Source organism: Barbus barbus (genome assembly GCF_936440315.1).
Source record: "Barbus barbus genome assembly, chromosome: 12".
Lineage (NCBI taxonomy): Eukaryota > Metazoa > Chordata > Actinopteri > Cypriniformes > Cyprinidae > Barbus > Barbus barbus.
This window is the reverse complement of record NC_136740.1, coordinates 9,591,098-9,614,440: the sequence shown is the minus strand read 5'-3', so window position 1 is coordinate 9,614,440 and position 23,343 is coordinate 9,591,098. Positions and strand designations below refer to the sequence as shown.

The 23,343-nt window shown below is 37.0% G+C and overlaps 1 protein-coding gene across 1 annotated transcript in view; it reads right to left on the bottom strand.

Annotated features, from left to right (window-relative positions):
* LOC306878283 (serine/threonine-protein kinase ULK4-like) overlaps positions 1-23,343 on the bottom strand; it is a 221,934-nt gene that overhangs the window by 54,734 nt on the left and 143,857 nt on the right. Inside the window, exons 33-34 of the mRNA XM_079430532.1 lie at positions 16,969-17,135; positions 6,059-6,151 (exon numbers count right to left, since the gene is read on the bottom strand). Of these exons, the coding sequence (XP_079286658.1) occupies positions 6,059-6,151; positions 16,969-17,135 (260 nt within the window). The remainder of the gene's footprint in view (positions 1-6,058; positions 6,152-16,968; positions 17,136-23,343) is intronic.

Sequence of the window (23,343 nt, the reverse complement as noted above, 5' to 3'; positions counted from 1 at the left end):
CTTTATGACCACCATGTACCCATGATGGCTACTTCCAGCAGGATAATGCACCATGTCACAAAGCTCGAATCATTTCAAATTGGTTTCTTGAACATGACAATGAGTTCACTGTACTAAAATGGCCCCCACAGTCACCAGATCTCAACCCAATAGAGCATCTTTGGGATGTGGTGGAACGGGAGCTTCGTGCCCTGGATGTGCATCCCACAAATCTCCATCAACTGCAAGATGCTATCCTATCAATATGGGCCAACATTTCTAAAGAATGCTTTCAGCACCTTGTTGAATAAATGCCACGTAGAATTAAGGCAGTTCTGAAGGCGAAAGGGGGTCAAATACAGTATTAGTATGGTGTTCCTAATAATCCTTTAGGTGAGTGTATATGCAGTAGATTTTGTGAGCATTTAGTTTTAGTTAGATTTTCTTTTTAAATAAAATAGTAAACAAAAGTCGTGACGTATTGTCAAGTATGGTGACCCATACTCGAAATTGGTGCTCTGCGTTTAACCCATCCAAGTGCACACACACAGCAGTGAGTAGTGAACAAATGCACACACACACACACACACACACACACACACACACTGTGAACACACATCCGGAGCAGTGGGCAGCCATGCTGCGGCGCCCGGGGAGCAATTGGGGGTTCGGTGCCTTGCTCAAGGGCACCTCAGTCGTGGTATTGAGGGTGGAGAGAGCACTGTACATTCACTCCCCCCACCTACAATCCCTGCCGGCCGGGGACTCGAACCCGCAACCTCTCGATTACGAGTCCGACTCTCTAACCATTAGACCACGACTCCCCCCTCCTCCCCGACTAATAAAGTGTGATAATACTTAGGGCTGTAACGATTCACCGATATGGATCGATATAACGTCTGAAGATACGATGCATTGATGCCACGCATAAAATATCGATATCTGTAGCATAAATAGGCACCTTTATTTTGGCACTGTCCACATTTTCACATAAATGTCCGTCTATGCATTACCGCCAATGCGTGCATTCTTGTTCAAACTCACATATCAGGACTCTATATAAGGACTGCCCGAAGGCACAAGGCGAGCATAAAAGACACTCGGGATTGATGGCGGAACAGAAGAGCGCTGTGTGAGAAGTTTTCTGCACACACATCTGAAGCACACGCACAGAGACAGCCGTGTCTACACCGTGAGAATACTAAATTGAGCTCTCTTCTGCTTTTTTGTGCATGGATGAATAAATGCAGACAAAATTACACCAAAATGCGCGTATGGCGAATATCCTAGTAAACACACTCGGTTAGGCATATGTCTTAATGTAAACAGTTGAGAAAGAAAACGCATGTGTATCAGTATGTTAAATCCGTGCTTTCATTCTTAAAGTGAAAGCAAACTACACAGATTTCTTTTAGACTGAGCTGAAAAACCGGAAAAGTGCTGTTTATTGAAATTGTGTCTTTGTTCTATTGTATTTATTTTCTGTTATTGCTTGTAATTTGGTTATGTAGAAAATATGTTTTATCATTGAGCCCATAGTAGCAGCCAGAATCGATTTTCCAATTGTTTATTTCCTTAATTATAAAAAAAAAAAAAAAAAAGTGTAGGCCTATTTTTTGTTGTTGTTGTGAATGTCCCAACTGAGGTACAGGATGTGAAAATTTCAGATAAATGTTCACGTTATATATTTTGGTTGCATTTGTGAGTTTAAATAGCATTTAATATAATAGGCATATAATATCATTAAATTGTATTTAAATGGGTATATAATATCATAATATCGATATTTCAATCCATATACTCCTGGATCGAATCATAATCATATAGTCAAATTTTTTGAGGTATCGGCAAATATCGTATCGCTGGGTATGAGAATCGATATCGTATCGTGACGATCCATCCGATTTACACCCCTAATAATACTATTATATTTTAAATTAAAAAGGGAGTATTAAATACAAATACAATTATTTTATAGTAAAGTTAAAAACTAAATGCTAATATTTAATTATTTTATATATGAATTTTCATCATTTTTAAACTTAAAATTGAAATGTTTTAATTAGTTAAATTTAATCAGTCAATTACTATAAGACATTTGGGCTGTTACCAAAAAAATTAAATCAGTATCAACAAAATTCATCTTTGCAATGCAGAGGAAAAACAGAAGCTGCATCTGAAGTGGAATAGATATATTTACCCACTGTTTAATGCAGCTCTGAAGGACATGGAATGCTTTAACCTGCAGTTACAAATGAATAAATAATGTTTTGATACATAAAACATTAATACTGATATTTGAAATTGTTAAAAATAACAAAAATACTGTAAATGTGAAATTAAAACCACCCGTAGGTGGCATCAAGTCACTGTTAATAAGTGAGTCACTGCGACTGAACCGAAACATTTAAATGGTTGATTCATTCAGGAACGAAGCGCCGTCATGTTGCTCAGAGACACAAAACAGTGCTGTGGCTGTGTTTGGAATTATTTCTGTTGGCAAAATAGAGCAAAAACAAGAAATATGGTGTCTAAAACGTAAGTCTCTTAATATTAATTTCTTGTTTATTGAACTGCTATAAAATCACAATTATAATCATGCTGATTTTTGGAGAAAAAAAACCTAAAAACAAAAAAAAACGGCGCTCGATCTTCGTGTGATATTAACAATATGTATTTATATAAATATATACATATTCTGCCCCCATATCTTGAATTTTCTGATCATTCTTCATGCATTTTAATACTGAATCATGAAGTGAAAGAATGCACCCGCACGTGCACTAGTCCAGGGGTTTTCAACCTGTGGGGGGCGCGAGCATCAATTAATTCAGAGATATTGCCTTGAAGATTTATGAATACGAGCTTTCAAATCGTTAGCCATCCGCTAGGGGGCAATCTGACTCCCGCTGTTAGGCGACAGTGAGAATGGTGTAAAATTATTTACGGTTCATTTTTGAGGCATCCACTAGGGGGCAATCTGATTAGTCCCGCAGCTAATTATCAGGCAGCTGTGAGAGCAGAGTTGGTGCGATCGAGTTCGAGAAAAAGCAAGTAACGTTAAAAAAAAATAATGGACCGGTGGCTTTTTAAGATTAATACCAGTGAAAGTAAAAGGGGTGAACCATCTGACAAAAAAGAAGAGGAGTGCCCGTCTGAAACATCACGAATTCAAACTGATGACGAACCCTCCACGTCAACGACGGGGACCTCCACACAGAGAGGATTAACTGCAAAAACCAAAGGCCTGTGTGCATCAAAGCGACGGAAGTATGATGAACAGTACATAAAATACGGATTCACGGGCATCACAATTAATAACGAACCACGTCCACAGTGTGTTGTATGTTCAGAGGTGCTTGCAAACGACAGTTTGAAACCTGTGAAACTGATACGTCACTTACAAACCAAACATCCAATGTTAAAAGATAAACCGGTTGACTTTTTTCGCCGTAAAGAATCAGCATTAACAGGTCAAAAACAAACTATGACCAGCCAAACCACTCTGCCAGTAAAAGCGCTTACTGCTTCATATGAGGTGGCGCATTTAGTTGCCAAGGCCAAAAAGCCTCATACAATTGCAGAGAGCCTCATTCGTCCAGCAGCAATGGCCATCTGTAGAACTATGTTTGGAGATAAGTATGCAAGTGACATTGAACAAATTCCACTATCGGACAACACCATAAGCCGGCGTATCAGTGAAATGGCAACTGATGTCAAATGTCAGCTAATTGAAAGAATAAAGAATGGAATTTTTTTTTCATTGCAATTAGATGAGTCGACAGACATCTCAAACTCCTCCCAACTACTTGCATTTGTCCGCTACCGTCATGAGAGAAAATTGCTTGAGGATCTGCTATTTTGCTCATCAATGGAAAAAACATGCACAGGAAGAGATATCTTTGAAAAACTCAGTGGTAAACTGAATGAACTTGGGCTTTGTTGGGACAACTGTGTCGGCGTGTGCACAGACGGAGCGGGATCAATGTTAGGGAAAAATAAAGGACTCGCTGCTTTGGTTCGTGAAGTAGCTCCGCACGTTCGTTTCACCCACTGTATGATTCACAGAGAGGCCCTTGCAGCAAAAACTCTTCCTGCAGAGTTGAACGCAGTGCTTCAAACAGCAACACAAATTGTAAATTTCATAAAAACTCGGCCCACAAAATCAAGACTGTTTGGCCTGTTGTGCAAAGAAATGGGGTCGGAATATGAATCGTTACTTTTGCACACGGAGGTAAGATGGCTCTCCAGAGGGAAAGTGCTGCAGCGGATATTTTCATTGCGTGACGAACTGAGGATTTTTCTGCTTGATTATGGATCTTCTTTTGCAAATTATTTTACTGATGCTAAGTGGCTCACAGATCTTGCATACCTGTCTGACATTTTTGATAGACTTAATACCCTTAATTTGTCTCTTCAGGGCCCGAATTCAAACCTACTAACAATGTCCGATAAAATTGTGGGGTTTGTGAAGAAACTGGAGCGATGGCGGGGACAGGTTGATGGGGGAAATTTAGACATGTTCCCGACCTTGGATGAATTTCTCACGGAAAATGAGCTTAACTGGGATGTTACAAAAAAAGAAATCACTTTCCATCTGCAAGCCCTGTCTGCACATTTCAATAAGTACTTTCCTGAGCAGCATAGTTGGAACCGGTACGACTGGGTTCATAACCCCTTCATCGAAAGCACAGTGAATCTGTCATCAAATCAGCAGGATGTCCTTCTGGACCTTTCAAGTGACCGTACTGTGAAGACACTGTTCGACTCATCCACACTGTCAGAATTCTGGCTGGCAGTGGAGACGGAATACGCTGAACTTTCAAGACTTGCAATTGATGTACTCTTGCCTTTTGCCTCAACCTGGCTCTGCGAAGCAGCATTTTCTGTATATACGTACATCAAAAGCAAGCATCGCTCACGCTTATTGGCAGTGGAGGATGATTTACGGTTAGCCGTAAATCATTAGGGAATACAACCACGGATTAGCATGTTGTGCTCTCAGAAACAGGCTCAGCCATCACACTGAATCAGGTAAGATGGTTATATGTCTATGTTTCTTAATGCTACGCACTCGAAACGCAGCAAATAATATGTGAATGATGTTCGCACACTTTGGGCTCGCGGGAAGGGAGGGGGGGCGCGAGTGAAATTAGACAAACTTGGGGGGGCACTAGTCTAACCTACGTTACTATTTACGTAATGTATGCGTCATTCCGTAGGTGTGCTTTGTTTGATTCTTGCAATATACTAAATACACTCAATATACTCGACGTCAAATCACACATTGTTAAAACAACAATTACAATATTCTCGCAAACGAGGCGAGGCTATATCAGAAATAAAGGCAATTATTATTGTTTTTGGTATTGACATTTTCAAGTTACTTGTCCGATTGGGCAAGTAAATTTCTCTTTCACCTGCCCGTCCAAAACATTCACTTGTTCCGGACAAGCGTTAATGTCGAGCCCTGAGTAATATAGTTTAAGAACTTAAAAACTACATGACTTCTCACAACGGCGCTGTTCGTGAAGAAAATGAACTTAAAATCTCACTATAACTGGAGACATTGCTGCCGAACACTATTGAGAGACCCACAGACTCACAGGGGTAACATTAATCTCTCTCTCTCTCTCTCTCTCTCTCTCTCTCTCTCTCTCATAACTTAGTTATTAACTGTTATTAACTGCATTAGTCTGCTATCAACAGCTCAAGCCTCCGTTACTAGCTTTAAATTGACGTTTTGGAATTAGCAACGGAGGCGTTGGATGAGATGCGGAAGAAATAATCCTACTCACAATAGCGATTTAAGTAGAAAAACCGGACGAATGCCTTGAAATATATCATCTGATCGATGAGGTGTGGCAACCGTAGTATAAGCGGAATAATTGACTTCGGTCCGTTGAATTATTAGAAAAATAATGCACATTTTTTTGTAAGAAAAAAAAAAAAAGTCACAAGTTGACCTCTAGTAGACTATCCTGGCCCACCTGTAATTTGTGTAAAAGGATTGGCTAAACACAAAACAGTTGGAAAATTAGAATGGACAGTAGCACACATACACAACAGACTGACTGACCAGCTGAATGAGGAGGTTGTTTAGGTCTGTCAGCGGCTTGTTTATGAGCAGTAGTTCCTCTGCAGCCTCAGTGTCTTCATTACTGTCTGATCTCTACAAAAAAAGAGAAAGAGAGAGAGCATTATTAGATCGAGAAGAAAAAACAAGAGGGAGAAAGCAGGGGAAGCGAATGGAAGAAAATGAGGACAGTCAGTCATTGGGGGGATGCTTAGTGAAGAGAACTCAAGACCCAACGCAGCAGAGGATTGAGCGTCTGAGAGATTCCTGCTCATGTAATCATCACAGGAAGTACAGTAGCTTGAAGCTAGTGCTATTTTTAACAGAGACGGTCCTCAGAGGTGCTGGGGTCTCTGCACACTGCCCAGCTCTGCTGCCAGAATGGAACAATGCGTACAGATCGCTGTCTACCAACAGCCACAACATCTTACTCTTTAGTAACAGCTGTCAGAGAGAGACAACAAAAAATAGACAACAGCAAAAATGCATAAGAAATGCAAACTTTGTTACCCCTCAGCCATCAGTGAGAGCAGCCGTGCAGCGAGTCTGGTTCAAAAGTTCACGCCGCTGTCTCCAGCTGTCTTATTCTGGCTAATATTTCAGTGAATGTGAGTGTCTGGGATCCTCATGCAGATTGACAGACCAGGGCAATGAGATTACAGCAAGCCTTCGCTTAATAGGACTGCAGCTTTTCACAATTAAACTCCCTTCACTCATTTCAAATATTAATGATGGAGCTCGGGCTGACATCGTGAGAGAAACCGTGAACGCAAGAGGGAAGGACAGTAAGCGCAGTGGGAAAAGTGCTCGGGAATGTCTCGCTAATCATTATCACCCAAATGAATTTGGGTTGCGTGGACACATTTTAATAAGCTTTGCATTTCTCTCTTTCTGTCGTTGTCTTTTTTTTTTTCTCTCGGAGAACTGAATTCCATTACACGCTCCTTTTTTGCAATGTCCGTGCATAAATATGTATGGAAGGACGCTGAGTGAAAGACAAAGGCCTTGGGTGGATAATGAGGTTTGAGGAGGAACTGACAGGGGAGCGACTTCCTGTGAGTCCTGTGTGCCACATATCTGACTTTAAAGCACTGTTTACCACGGGTCTGCTGAAGCACACCGGTAAAAATAGCACCGGGAACTATTAGACGTCAAAGTGCTGGAAATTGAACACGAATGCTCGCACACGCGCACGCTCGGTAACTCTGACAAAGATGTCCGCGGCGAGTAATTACGGGTAAAAGGTGTGGTGGATCCACTCGGAGTGAGTGGCTGGATGTATGCTGTATCTGCATAGCAGTTGTCATTGCATAACAATCTAATCATCAGTGAGGAGAGGATCCAGACACGAACCCCCTAAAAGCATGCCTACGGCGACAGTAGCAGGCAAGCGCTCCCTGAGGACGGGGGGGGCTGCGGGGTGTAGGGAAAGGAGGGAAGAGAGAGAGAAATGAGGAGAACAGCTCAAGAAATGAGGGCGACAGAGTGAGAAATGTTTACAAACAAGAGGATGGGACGGCGAGGGTGAGAGAGGGGAAATTAAATATGAATGTATAACTACTGGAACGAGAAAAATAGGATGAGAGGATTAACAGCAGACTTTGACATGAGAAACGAGAAAGACCAAGAAAAAATTAAGATCTCTAAAAATTATATTACTATTTATTTTCATTTGTATTTTTATTTTCTTGATTTTCTTGAAATCATTGAAATTGATTTTCTGAAAAGTCTGTATCACACTCCGACACTGGACAAAATGGAGATATAAATGCAGATGCAATTTTTTTTTTTTTATTGTAGATGTAAAGATTTTTAGTCTGAATTTGGACAGAAGCAGAAAATAGAGGAACAAAGCATTCAACATTTCTCAAGATATTCACTAGAGTATTTAGAGGCAATTTTTTAAATTGTGTTATTTTCTTTATTACACTTTATTAAATTTTCTTGATTATTGCAAGAAACAATATCTTTTGACAATTTTCTGTTGTAGTATAGAGTTGCCATATGTTAATGCCTCAAAAATGTACTGTTATTTTTCAAGAAGAAGAAGCAAAAAAAATAAATAAAAATAATAAATAAATAAATAAATAAAACACAACTCGCTACTTGGCCACAGTATTCTACTAGTTGCTGGAAGACTAGTATACCATCCTGACCCATCTATCATTGGCAGAAATGGTTAAAGGCAAAACAGATGGAAAATTAGTATGGAAAATTATATTGGCATTTTCCCAGGTGGAGACACTAGCAATAGTGTTTAAAGGAATAATCTGAGTTGAAAACAAGTTCAGCTCTATATTATTTTCCCTGTGGTACAAAGTTAAAAGGATAGTTCACCTTCAGTTGGTCCCCATTGACTTCCATAGTATGGGAAAAAGAAAGAAAGAAAGAAAGAAAGAAAGAAAGAAAGAAAGAAAGAAAGAAAGAAAGAAAGAAAGAAAAAACAACACTATGCAAGCCAATGGGGACCAACTGAAGGTGAACTATACCTTTAACTATCACAGTCAAAAACAGTCTATGATAAAAAAAAAACATCACTTGTTACATAACTTACATCAGTGGTTACATTTGTAAAGTATAAGGGTGCCAGACAGTAAATATAGAGAAATATTAAATATATTAATACATTTGTAAAGGTGTAAAGGACCTTGTAAAGTTTTATCCAATCTTACAACTTCTTTGTCTTGATGACATAATGGCAGTAGTCCTATGCACAATGCTATTAGAGAGCTACATGGGGCTAGAACGGTTTAGCAATGTATGAATATATATATTGCATTATCAACATAATTCCTGTTGGTGGAGTTATATGTGATAAGGTTTTACTGAGTAATTTATACATGCGTTTAAAAAAAACATCCTTCATATTTTGACCTATTGTACCCTCAGTTTACGTCCTTTGTAAGTGCTGCAGTAAAGAGTGACAGCACTATATTCATTTCTCTGAGGGACAGCAAGTTATTCAGACTTTTGAATATCAGCATAAAGACCACTTTGCAAATTATTCAGGTTAAATAAACAGTAGCTTCCCAAGCTACTCATTGTTAAATAACAGTTAAGCGGTACATTTGAAATAGCTACATTAAAAAATATTTAAGGGGGCATTATTTTGATAACACTTTAGCATTGGGACCAATTCTCACTATTAACTAGTTGCTTTTTTTGCATGCCTATTAATAAAATATTAGTACTAATAAAGCACATATTCTGCATGACCATATTCTACATTTCTATTCCTACCCAATACCTAAACGTAAAAACTAGCTTACTATCAATAAGCAGCAAATTAGGAGTTTGATGCAAAAGTCGTAGTGAATGGTTTGTTAATAGCAAGAATTGGACCTTAAAATAAAGTCACAGTAAAAACAAATCAAGCAAGTCAAGTCAAGTCTTGATAAAGGTCAAGTCAAGTCACAGTATCCAACAGGAACAAATATATTTTTGCCACACGACCTTATTCATTTTTCCTCAGAAATGGACTTTAATTATACATTTTAAATAATAATGTTTTAAATATAACATTTTGAAAATAGGCAAAATACTACTTTGTATACCGATAAGTCTGTAATTGAGAAAATATGGATAAAAATACAAGATAAAAATATGTACCTCCTATTTATGTTATATTGAGTTTGACCATCCTAGGAGACAGATAATATTTAACAGATGTTTGAAAATTATTTTGCACTAAATATCTCCAGCAAAGCCTGGGATTCAGTCTGGGAGCACGCTAAAGAATTTCAGTGAGTAACAAAACATGCTATTCAATTTAAAATAATATTCTGACTACAACTCACCCCTTATATCAGAAATAAAATGGACCCAAAATTTTCATCGGCTATTTGGACTGTTTCTTTCACTTTGCATGATTGCCTACATTGTTCTTGGAAAATATTGTCATTGTGGCTTAAAACAAGAAGCCTGCTGTTAATGTTTATGTATCTTCCCCTGTAACTTATCGATTTCTTTGATTTTATTTTAATAAGAACTAAATTGACAGCTGTGCATTTAAGGTCTGCCTAAGCTTTTTGTTTTTGTTTTCTGTTTGTTCTGTTGGGGAAAAAATGTATAAAAAAAATGGAATATAGAAATTATATGATAGACCTACTCCATGACATTAATGCCGCCAGTAAGTGGTGGCAAATCACTGCTTTATCACAGAAGCGTTCATTGAACTGATTCATTCAAAACAGTTGATTCGTTCATGAACAAGCAAGAATGGGCCACTGAATCACTTAACCGATTCGTTCAAATTAAAGTTTGACGTCGTTAATTACAAACATGAGATTGATCATTTATAATCACTATAATTTAATGACAGACCTAAGCTGAATTTTAAGACCAATGCTGTTTTCAACTAACGAACAAGCTTACATACCTTTCCTTTATGAAGTGGTAACGTCCTGGCTTTGCAAATGCTTACAGTTTCGAAGTGTTAATCCAAACACCTCGGGATATTCTCTTGCTCCCTGTTTTGGCACGCTGTGTTCCTGTGCTCGTGCAGTGTCATGAACTGCGCAGAATCGGATCACTTCTGCCGCTGGTTCAGTGGCTTGCGTTTTGCTTAACAAATTAATGTCGCAATGATTTATAATAATAATTAGAATTGTTATAAAGTCAAGTCCTGCCGAGTCATGAAGGTCAAGTCAAGTCTAGTCTCAAATCACTGGATCTCAAGTCCAATTCAAATCAAGCCATTTTCTTTATTTAGCCAAGCAAGTCATAAGTCCTTAAATCAAGTCAAGTCATGTGACTCGAGTGCTTACTACATGTGACCTCTGCTTACTATATGGTTAGGGTTAGGATTTTGTTTAGGGTTACTTGCAGGTAATTATGCATAATTTATTGTTATTATAATAGTATGTATATGTAACGTGTAAAAAGGACACTTTAAAATAAAGTGTTACGAATTATATTTCATTGTTAGTTCATGTGATTAACTAATATTAACAAATATAACCTTATTGTAAAGTGTTACTTTGATCCAGTTCAAATAAATTGTTTTCTATTTGAATACACACTCACCTAAAGGATTATTAGGAACACCATACTAATACTGTGTTTGACCCCCTTTCGCCTTCAGAACTGCATTAATTCTACGTGGCATTGATTCAACAAGGTGCTGAAAGCATTCTTTATAAATGTTGGCCCATATTGATAGGATAGCATCTTGCAGTTGATGGAGATTTGTGGGATGCACATCCAGGGCACGAAGCTCCCGTTCCACCACATCCCAAAGATGCTCTATTGGGTTGAGATCTGGTGACTGTGGGGGCCATTTTAGTACAGTGAACTCATTGTCATGTTCAAGAAACCAATTTGAAATGATTCGAGCTTTGTGACATGGTGCATTATACTGCTGGAAGTAGCCATCAGAGGATGGGTACATGGTGGTCATAAAGGGATGGACATGGTCAGAAACAATGCTCAGGTAGGCCGTGGCATTTAAACGATGCCCAATTGGCACTAAGGGGCCTAAAGTGTGCCAAGAAAACATCCCCCACACCATTACACCACCACCACCAGCCTGCACAGTGGTAACAAGGCATGATGGATCCATGTTCTCATTCTGTTTATGCCAAATTCTGACCCTACCATCTGAATGTCTCAACAGAAATCGAGACTCATCAGACCAGGCAACATTTTTCCAGTCTTCAACCGTCCAATTTTGGTGAGCTCGTGCAAATTGTAGCCTCTTTTTCCTATTTGTAGTGGAGATGAGTGGTACCCGGTGGGGTCTTCTGCTGTTGTAGCCCATTCGCCTCAAGGTTGTGCGTGTTGTGGCTTCACAAATGCTTTGCTGCATACCTCGGTTGTAACGAGTGGTTATTTCAGTCAAAGTTGCTCTTCTATCAGCTTGAATCAGTCGGCCCGTTCTCCTCTGACCTCTAGCATCAACAAGGCATTTTCGCCCACAGGACTGCCGCATACTGGATGTTTTTCCCTTTTCACAACATTCTTTATAAACCCTAGAAATGGTTGTGCGTGAAAATCCCAGTAACTGAGCAGATTGTGAAATACTCAGACCGGCCCGTCTGGCACCAACAACCATGCCATGCTCAAAATTGCTTAAATCACCTTTCTTTCCCTTTCTGACATTCAGTTTGGAGTTCAGGAGATTGTCTTGACCAGGACCACACCCCTAAATGCATTGAAGCAACTGCCATGTGATTGGTTGATTAGATAATTGCATTAATGAGAAATTGAACAGGTGTTCCTAATAATCCTTTAGGTGAGTGTATTTATTGATATGATAGCAAAACTGAATATTAAGCATCATTACTCACATGATCGCATTAAATTAATCATTCTAATATGCTGAATTGGTGCTCAAGAAATATTATCATCATCATCAGTGTTAAAAACAGTTGTGCTGCTTAATATTTTGTGGAAACAGAGTTTATTTTATAGGATTCTTCAGTGAAAAAAAAAAAAACTGAATTTTTTACAAATAGAAATCCTTTGTAACATTATAAATGCCTTTAACTGTCACTTTTGATCCATTAAATTTAACGTCTTTACTGAAGTATATATATATTTGGCCCCAAAATTTGGAATGACAGCATCATATCAAGCCAATCTTTATTATATCTGCACAAACAATTTCAGTAAAATTTATTTTTCTAAACTTCCAAATGCTATATGATAGCGTGGACAGTTTAGGAGAGTATTTTGGTTTTTGCTCATTAGAGAAGCTAAATAATTACTCTGCTCATTCGACCGTAAAGCTGCATGTGAAATATAAACAACAGCAATGTAGACTTTTGTCATGCTATATTGCTACATTTTGGAAAAATAGTTGGTAATTGGAAAAAGCTACAGTGTTTGCTACCAAGTGTATCAAACAAAAGTCTCTTTTTCCTCTCTCTTAAAAATACATTTCACAGATTCAATAACACAAACCCTATGATCTTTGCCAAGTGTCATTTTTGTGTGCAATATGCATCAGATGGGCAGTGAAAGGTCCATGGACGGCACATCAGAGGCTGAGACTACAGTTTGATTTTACAGCCTTTTTCACAAACAGCCATATTCATAAATTAAAAAAATTGAAATCAGAGACAGAACTACAGAGTAGGAAGGATAGAGGCCAATAAGGAATATGACAGAGAAATACTGTCCTCCCAATTACAGAGAAATCATTTTAACAATAACCTATGCCAAGACAGACAAATTCCCCACTACACTCACGCTATAAAAATTGACAAATACCATATCTAGCTAAAACTCCATAAAGAACTTTTCCTGTCACAACAAGACACCTTCCTATGTGGCATATATATATATATATATTGCACCGCCAGAGCCCCCCACTACAGTGAAAACATGTTTCATATACTGGAAAAAGAGACATGCCATTTCCAGGCTCAGGGAAATGTGCTTGTTTGTGGGGATCTGAATGCAAGAACGGGATTATGGTTTGACTTCACGGACCCACAGGGAAGTAAATATATTAATAAATAAGATGTCCTGTATAAATAACATTAAGCATGATAAGCATGAAAATACTGTCAATAAGAATGGGAAAATCTGTGTCTGTACTTGTCAGCTGTCATATGAAGGGACACATTCAGGTGAATAATACAGTATTTATAACAGAGATCCCTCATTTCTCAGAGCATTCTTATAAAAACAAAATACTGTATATATCAAAAGGACAAACAAACATTAGCAAACACTTTGGTACAATCAATCAATAACAGCAAAGATGCATAATTCCCTGGATACCTATAATTACATTCAAGGTGTTAGTCTGTGAAAAATATAAATTAAATATGTAAAGGAACTTAAAAAATAAAACAAATTAACATAAAAGCAAACAAACAAACATTGAAATAGAAAAAAAGTACATGAAATACCTTTATGAAAGATGGTGTGAAGGGGGAAAACTACAGCCTAATAAGTCATTGCATACTGAAAGTGGATGTGGAATTAAAACAGCAACAAAACAACAAAACACTTTTCTCAGGATAGTGAAATGAATGTTACAGCTATTCAATATGTACATCTGTATGTGCAATCAATGAACAAGGTGGAACCACACTTCACACAACACCAAATCAAACAGCTGCTCTGCACAGATAGATCTGCTGTCTTACACTGAACAGGATTTACAATGAATACCACCAGTCAACTCCAACATAACAACAACCATGACCTTCTAGAAAAGATCCACATCCCAGAAAACACTACACATATTCACATTAGGAACTAACCACATACCACACTCATCACACTACTATAATCTAGTACTAAAAATCAATTTCACAGGAAACTATAACTCTGCAGTAAATATACTGAGAACTAACAGCCGCAGGGCCCTGTATGCCATAAAACGAAAATGCCCTTTAGAAACTCCTGTTTGAGTTTGGCCAGACAAATTAGAATCTGCAGTTTTGCCCGTTGCCCTTTATGCCAGTGGGACGTGGAGTGCAGTAACTGAAAAATCTGAAAATGAGACAAATGTCTAATTGTAAGGCAAATTTGATAAAATACCCAATGAATACACCAAATACAACATGCAAATATTCCATAACTATAAAGATATAAAACAGGAATCAATCACAGTGAATCAGTGAATTTTATAGGCATTGTCTATTGTCATAAGCGTAGTGATTATAGAGACCACACGGAAGACACTTTCAAACCAAGCAACTTCAACGAGGTGAATTCACATGACCAAAAAGAAAAATAACTTTTTTGTCCTCACCTGAAATTCCTCACTGTGCAGATGCAGAATAAATATTATTATTAATTCTTAATGAAATATTTTAATAATAAAAATACTGTCCATAAATGACGCAACTCACTCTATAGCTCTATACCAATAGATATTGTGCATTCAAATTGCATTCATACTACACATGCTTGACAATACTTTATTCATACACAGGAAAACTTCTTTAACAGTCACAAAGTTCTTTGTCAAATGTAGAATACTCAGACAGTGAGTGATTTCAGATGCAGCAGAGAAAAGCCACAGGAAAGCACAGCTGAGGGACCAGAAAAAGGAAGATATGCAAACTCGGTAACACTTTAGAATAGGGAACACTTGTTCACTATTAACTACAACTTTTCCCTCAATAAATTCCTAATTTGCTGCTTATTAATAGTTAGTAAGGTAGTTGTTAAGTTTAGGTATTGGGTAGGATTAGGGATGTAGAATAAGGCCATGTAGAATAAAGCATTAATATGTGCTTTATTACTACTAATAAATGGCTAATATTATAGTAATATGCAACTAGTTAAGAGACCCTAAAATAAAGTGTTACCGCAAACTCTACCCAAAAGTTATTCTTAGAAAGTTGCAAATTGTATGTTAAACGTTCTGTATCTATCTGCAAAGATCGTTTTCACATGATCTGAGGAAAATGTGGGAAGTAAAGATTCAGAGTAGAATATACTTTACAGTAGATCTACATGAGTTTGTTTTTGTTTAGAAAAGGTACTAGTGTACTAATGTAATGCATTTTAAAATAGTGGTCGACCGATATTGGTTTTTTGACAGCCGATGCCGATATCTTGGAAAGCAGAGTGGCCGATGGCCGATATAATTTGATTTATTTGAATTAATATTTAAGAAATTTTAAATAATTTGAAAATGGATTAAAAAATAAATGTGTAAAATAAACACACTTATACTTCAGATGACAAAGTATTTTTCACAAATAAATAAATATTCAATACAAATATAATTAAAAAGGAAGTAAACGCTGTAACCAACAGGGCACTGACTATTCTAGGATGTTTGTGTGCATTGGGAATCATATATATATATATATATATATATATATATATATATATATATATATATATATATATATTCCAAATAAAGCCAAGGTAACACTCATTTTACAAAAAGAACACAGTGAAAATTACATGAATATGGCAGTGGGCAAATGCATAAAGCGCAGCATAATTTGAAATCATGAGTTTAATATTTGTCGATCACGGGTCTCCAGTGAAGCTCTCCTCCTGTCCACATTCAATTCGCACGGACCGACCGTCACGCAGATCACATGCGATCATGCAGGTTACAAATGCACACTTCGCAAGATCTCACACTCCGACTAAGTTCGCAAGGTTTGTGAATTTAAATGTTCATTAGTCATTCAAAGATTTGTTTAAATGATATAAATGCGTATTTGCTGAATGCTGACGGCAAACGAGAAAGTATTAGGCTATAATGTTTGTCTTTCTATTACAAAAAATATAAAAGCAATCGTTATAATAATTTTGTATACATTTTTATTCCTTTGTTTAGCCGTTCTATCTGATTACTTGACAGATTTATACCCGTAGACAGAACTGTTAATGACAACAGCGAACAAGAGGGAGAATGTGAGCATTCTGTGCTCAGGCACTGCTGTTCTCAGTGTGTAACATTAAAATAAAAGTCTCGCCTCGAATGCATCGGCCATACAGGAAAACTTATCGGGCGATACCGATATTTGAAAAATGCCAAATATCGGCTGATATATCTATATACTATATATATTTATAGTATAAATTGTATAAATTGCATTTTATCAAATGCATTATGCATATACCTATGACGAACTGACATCGCCAACTACCTGGCAAGCACAATACAGAGTTTTTGTGGATCTGTGTGAACAGGGATTGTTGTTGTCTTTTCTTATTACTATATTTAGACCAAAATGAGACAGAGCTACCCTTTAACATAATACACAGGCATCAGGGAAACATTCTTTCACAAAATTATAAATAATTTATAAACTCTATATATTCTTTTTATATTTTTATTTAACTTACATCAGTTGTTTTGCACTAAAGTTTGTCTTTGCACTACTTTCTTGGATGCAACACATCAGCAAATGCTTTGACTATACAAATGTAAAATTACTTGTACATTTGCTAGCAAATCAAAAGTAAAATAGAGAGAATGTTACCTGCAGGGCCTGTCGGACTACAGACGAAAGGTTTTTGAGCAGGCAGTGGATGATGTCCAGCAGACAGAGGAGCAGAGAAGAGCAGCTCTTCAGCCCTGAGTGCATTTCTCTCTCCAGATACACACCAGAGACTTCCAAAAAGACATTACACACCACCTCAATCACACCTGAGAAGAGATAAATGCAAACAAAATCATTCTTCTATACATCCATCTGCTATGATTGTCCATCTGATGGACACAAACATAACCCATCTGACTTAATATATCTGCTAATTGAGTAAACAACTGCCTGTCTTTTGCACATTACATTACACTCAATATACTGTTTGAAATGGTCATAGTTACATACAGTAATGAAGCATAAAGTATCAAGATTTTCAGTTTATGGGGTCATATGATGCTTTTTAAAGATCAATCCATTCAGCGGTTACTACAGTCAAACTCTCTTCAAGAGCGCACAGTAACTGAGGTTTAAAACTGTTAAAAGAAAAGGCTTAATAAACTAACGCACAGATTTAATACACTACGCATCAATATCTTTTCCCTTTGTACTTTGAACTTTTCTGTGCGGACTCGGAGGGCTGCGCAGTCTGCGCGCTTTGACTCCGTACTGCTTCAAGCGCATCACTCTGCGCATGAGATGCGCATAAGTGCTTTGTGCCGCTCTGCATTGGAGTCTTTCGTATGATAATACTTTTGCCCAATGAAAGATTATTAATAGTCTGTCTTGTTCTGTCCTATCTATCATATGTTGCTGCCTTCATTACTGTGCTATAGATTTAAAAGAAATGTCTTTCAATTTTATAGTAGCCTATATATTTATATATAAATGTATTTTCTTGTTTTTTCATGAATGCATTTACAACAATACAAAGAGCACCAGTGTACCATTTTACCAGATTTTACCAGATTTAGTCCTACACTTATTAACTTTTATTTGTAAATAAAACCTAGTGAAACATTTTTATAAAATGATTGTGCACCCATGATTTTTCTAGAGTATCTTTTACTGCTGAATTATCCACTAACCTAGTTTATAATAGTATTTTTGTCATAGAATATGATTATATATATTTTTTCATTTGTTATTTTTCATTAACATTAAATTATCGATATGTAATAGATTGTGTTTAACACACAAAAAAGTGACGATCAGGTCAACACAGAAGTATAGAAATATCGGTATCGGCAGATAATCATTGCATCCCTAATTGTAATATGTTGCACAACTAAAGTTTCATTCGGTAACCATATATTTATGGGGTAGCTGTGATGGTTGGTTTGTATATCCACAAAATATACTTTGTATACTTTGTAAATATGCAAACGACTAAAGTTTAACACTGATCAGTTTATTCCTGATTTTATTTTTGTTCCACATGTCTGGCAGGAAAAAACTAACAACAAAAAAACTACTAAGTCTGTTGAGCCATAAATGCAAACACAGACCCCAAGCACCTGGGATTCAGTTATCAAAGTTTATTTTGGGCATTCAAATAAAGTACTTAAATCCTCATAAATGAGACTACATTCTGCTTCAAATCCAAAGCCACATGATTCAGGTCCAAATGACCTTTCAAATGAAAATGCAGTCTAACCTAAACTTGCATCAAATATGATGCGATTTCAAGTTTTCCTTTCTCTTTGGAGTGTTACAAGCTGTTTGTGCATAGATAAGATCCCTGAAGTTGCAAAGACTAAAGTCTCAAAACCAAAGAGATATTCTTTATTAAAGTTAAGTCTTGGCCACACCCACCTAAAACGGCTCATTCAAACACGCCCTCACATGTCTACGTCACGGTGTGGGAAGATTTGCAAAAATGTATACACAAAGAAAGGGGGCGTGATTTTTATTCTCGCTGTAGTATTGTTGCTGCTGCCGGCGCCATGTCCTGCAGACGCTGTGTTTCGTTGTGAAAGCAAAGGACTTTGTTTGGGCTTCCAAAAGAGGACACAACTAGAATTCAGTGGTTAAGTTGTATTTACAACAGTGTTCCAGAACAGTTCAACCCATATATTAGAGTAAATGCAGCGCATTTTACGGAGGACTATTTCCTGAACCTTGGGAGAGAGTAGCCTACAAAGTTGGGTTGCACAAAGGCTGTTTCTATAAAGTGGGGCAATTCCATCTTTGCAAGGACAGTCTGGCGCTTCTGACTCACAGAGTGTAAGTACGTATTCTTATTTAAAGAATTTGCTACTGACGATTCAAACGCAAGTTTTGAGCAGTGTAGAGTAGTGCTTGTTGTTTGTCGTTTCTCCGATCACAAACGCAGACATGGCAATGTTTATGTGGCGCGATGCAACGCAACGCATAAAAAGACAGTACAAGTCATTATAATCAGTAATTATGTCCCCACTGGATACAACAAATGCCTCGTTTATAATGGGTTTTATTGTTTTTGTGTCATCGCATCGGGACACCGCATCACAATACGGTAAGGGCGTAACATTTCTGTCTCACGCTTGAGGTATTCGGCCAATCACAACACACTGGATAGCTGGCCAATCAGAGCACGCTTCGCTTCTCAGAACGATGAGCTTTGGAAAAATCCCGCATTTCAGAAAGGCGGCGCATAGAGGAGCAACAATAATATACTTTATGTGGAAAATAATGCGTTTTTTGAACCTTAAACCGCATAAACATTGCATTAACCAAATACACTAAATAATGTTATTTTTAGCAACGTCACAATTATGAAGTATGTTGAGAAGCAGTAATAGGTCCTGAGTGTTCATGGTAGTTGTTCTGCGAGGAAATGCCTTCAGTCCATAACTCTGTGGAGTTGCTGAAAGTTTGGTTTAAGTCGGTGTGCCTGAATAAAGGATCGTGAAACACGCAATCAACCCAGTTTATAAGAGTGGCCACGGGAGACTCTTGTTTCCTCTTCTACTCTATGTCTGAGTCTGAGTCACAGTTTGAAGAAGAGCACGAAGTTCCTTTATGCATGCATGATGAGTAATCGGCTTGGTTTAACGACGTAGCAGTCTGTGCAAGCGACCAGATTTTTGCATGTGTGACTTAATTTTGTGTTCGGTCTCACTGGCGTGACCACCGCATTGTTCAACTCATAAGCGCTGCCATATCTGTTGCATATGCAAAACATCAAACGGCAAATGAAACTGAAAGCCTAACCAAACCGCACTACTCCTTTGAACTGCACAGTGTTTAGAGTGCAGAGCCTGATTTATACTCACCGCATCAGCAGGAGCATGAAGGTGCGTGCAGCAAAAATGACGCGAATATTGAGGAAACGATGGATGGTTTTCATGCTAAAGTAAATTAAAAGACCACTTCTTAAACCAGAGAAGGTGAACATGCTGGTATTCTTGTGGGAAAAAATACATGCAAGCACTGTCACCGACAGCAAGTTTAGTTTTATTGTCATTCCGCTACATGTGGGGACATGCAGTGGAACGAAATGTCGTGTCTCGCAGGACCACGGTGCTACATAAATACAAACATACAACAATGAAGTTAAAAAAAAACACTATAAACCTATACACTACTAACAGATTTAACTATAAGTATACTATATATAAGTATTTACCCTATACAAACTAAAAGAATGAAGGATAAAAAATACAACTATACGAATGCTTCACATAAATATTACCCTATACAAACTAAAAAATAGAAGATAAAAAATACAAACTATACGAATGCTTCACAAATACTGTACATGTGCAAAGAGAGACATTTGAGTCAGCAGCTGGTTGGGGAACAGTGCAGGATGTTATCTTTGCTGTTTACCTCACGTTATGCTATAAATTTTTTTATTTTTTTTTATTTTATTCCTCAGTGTTTGCTAAACTTTCTGTAATTTATTAGAATATGGTGTATGCCATGCCTCATCTTATTCGTTTTTGGCAATAAAGGTTTTGTAAGCTAGTTTGTCATTGCATATTACTGTTTTACAGTTGTGCTTTTTAATTAAGAATTACAATGAATCCATCTTTTGCGTTAGTCTTAAAAAGTGAAACGTGCATAGATGTATGTAAGCAAATCAGACAATTATCTTTTTTTGTAAAACGTGACAAGATCGCAAATTCGAAAGCAAAAGCATCCGAAGCCTGCAGCTTATAACATAGCAAAAGAGGAACTCCTGTTCACAAAAATCATTAAAATAATTCTACTGATGAAAAAGTACAGGTTGAATGTTAACCACTTTCATTTCCATATAACTATAAACTATTATAAAAGTTCATCAGGATGCACTGATTAATCCCATGTTGTAAAAAAAGAAAAAAAAAAAAAAGAAAAGACAACCAAATCATGTGCTCGAGTTCTGCATTTTCCTGTTATTAAGAAGGAGTAAGGGGTAATTGTCCTCCAAAACCATCAGGAATCACTGCTGAGAACAAATAATTTGCCGGTACAAGACTTCTTGCGTGATGAATGAGTTGATGAATTAGTCATTTCTTTATGTACAAACTGATTAAAATAATCTTAAACTTATGGGATTGTTTCGCATCAAACACAATACAACTTTAAGCAAACGGTGTATTCAATAGTATCTAAATGAATTCTAATTCTATTTTTATACAATAAAAATAAAACATACTTCTATTAAAAAGCCTTCTTGGACAAACAATGCAAAAAACAAAAACAATGCATTGTTTTCCCTCAAAGCGTCAAAAAGCACCTGATGCAGGGCTCTACAATTACTTTTCTTTTTAGGAGAGCTTGTGCTCCTAATTAAAAAAAAAAATTAGGAGCATGGTCAAAAATTTTGGAGCACCTTCAAACCAATAATAAAAAATTTACCTTCCCATTACGAGGTGATATTTTACTCCTTAAAGTGATTACAGGGAATTTTGTTTTTACCTTTGTAATGGCATTTTTCTAACTTTATTAAAAGTATGTCATCTTTTATATCAAATTCAAAAAAATATATTAATATGCTTTTTATCATTTCTAAGTAAAACAACAGAATAAAAACAAGTAGAATAAGAAGTAGAATAATCAAATTAAATCAGTATTTAAGGCTTAGAGGTTGCATAAGTGCAATTAAATTCATGTTGAGGTTAATGTTTAAAATATACAATTTTGAATGTAGAAATATTAAATGATTTAAATAACAGAAAAGATACTTTAAAAATTTAACTAAAACTTAATTGATTCGTTCGAACGCTGATTCATTGAGGAATTAAGTACGTGACTGTCTTTATGAATGGGTAATTGAATCATTGGCTCACTAGATTCATTTAAAAACGCAGTTCATTCATAAATGAAACAGCTGTGTTTGAATGGAGATGCGCTGGGACTTTGTTTGAAACTATTTTCTTTGATGAAATAGAGCAAAATAAAGCAATAGTGTTGTAGTCAGACAATATAAGTAACTTAATATTAACTTCTTGTTTAATGAACTGTTGTATTAAATCAATATCACATTTGCAAACTCCCTTAATAATCATTAAAAGCTGTCCCTCATCTTAGTTCATCGCGATCTCACAAAACTCCATTATAATCAATGAAGCTCCTTACACTGCACAATGAATCTCTTATTTACACTCCGTCTACACTCTTTTTGTTATAATGAGAGAATGCGAAAGTACGTAGGTACGTTAGAAACCTTTAAAACTCCCTCAGCACAAATACAAAAATGCTGACAAAAATATTTCAGTCGCACTGGTGCTCCTAAATATTTTTTCATAGTCGCACGCAGTAGTTTTCAAATGCGACTGAAATGGTCGCACTGTAGAGCCCTGACCTGATGGGAGTTTGAACTTCACATCAAACTGCTTCTGTTTCACACAAATGCTGGCACAGATGTGCCTGTTCGGCAAGAGTTGCCATGAAGCCGTGCATCTTCGGAAACAGAGCTGCGCGGAAAGTTACAAAAAAATGCCGTGCACACCGCCACGCAAAATGAGGTCGCGCGCACTCAAAGCGAACTTCCGCCAACACCGCAATGACGTCATATTTGCCGCGTCATATTGGACAAAGTAGAGTATAAATCAGCCTTAAAGGCCTCCTGTAGAGAATCGATGCTATTTTGTAAGAAAAATATCCATATTTAAAATGTTATAAACACTTTTCTCTCACTTCCGCTAACAGTCATATGCAGAAGCCGTTCTGGGCGGATGATGTAGGACGTATGCACAGCACATCGATGTAAAAACGCATAGGAAAAAAAAAAAAACACCCCCCTACTGCCGTTCTAAAGCTTGAAAGAGCAAGGATCATTTTTAATACAACTCTGAATGGATTTGTCTGAAAGAAGAAAGTCATATAGGCCTACACTTTAAGATAAGAGAAAGGGTTTTTCTTCTTAAGATAAAACTTGTGTACACATGTTCACTCTATACGGGGTGCAAAAAAAAAGAAAAACATGAGGCATTTAAAATGCAATTTTAAGTGGTCGTCAAG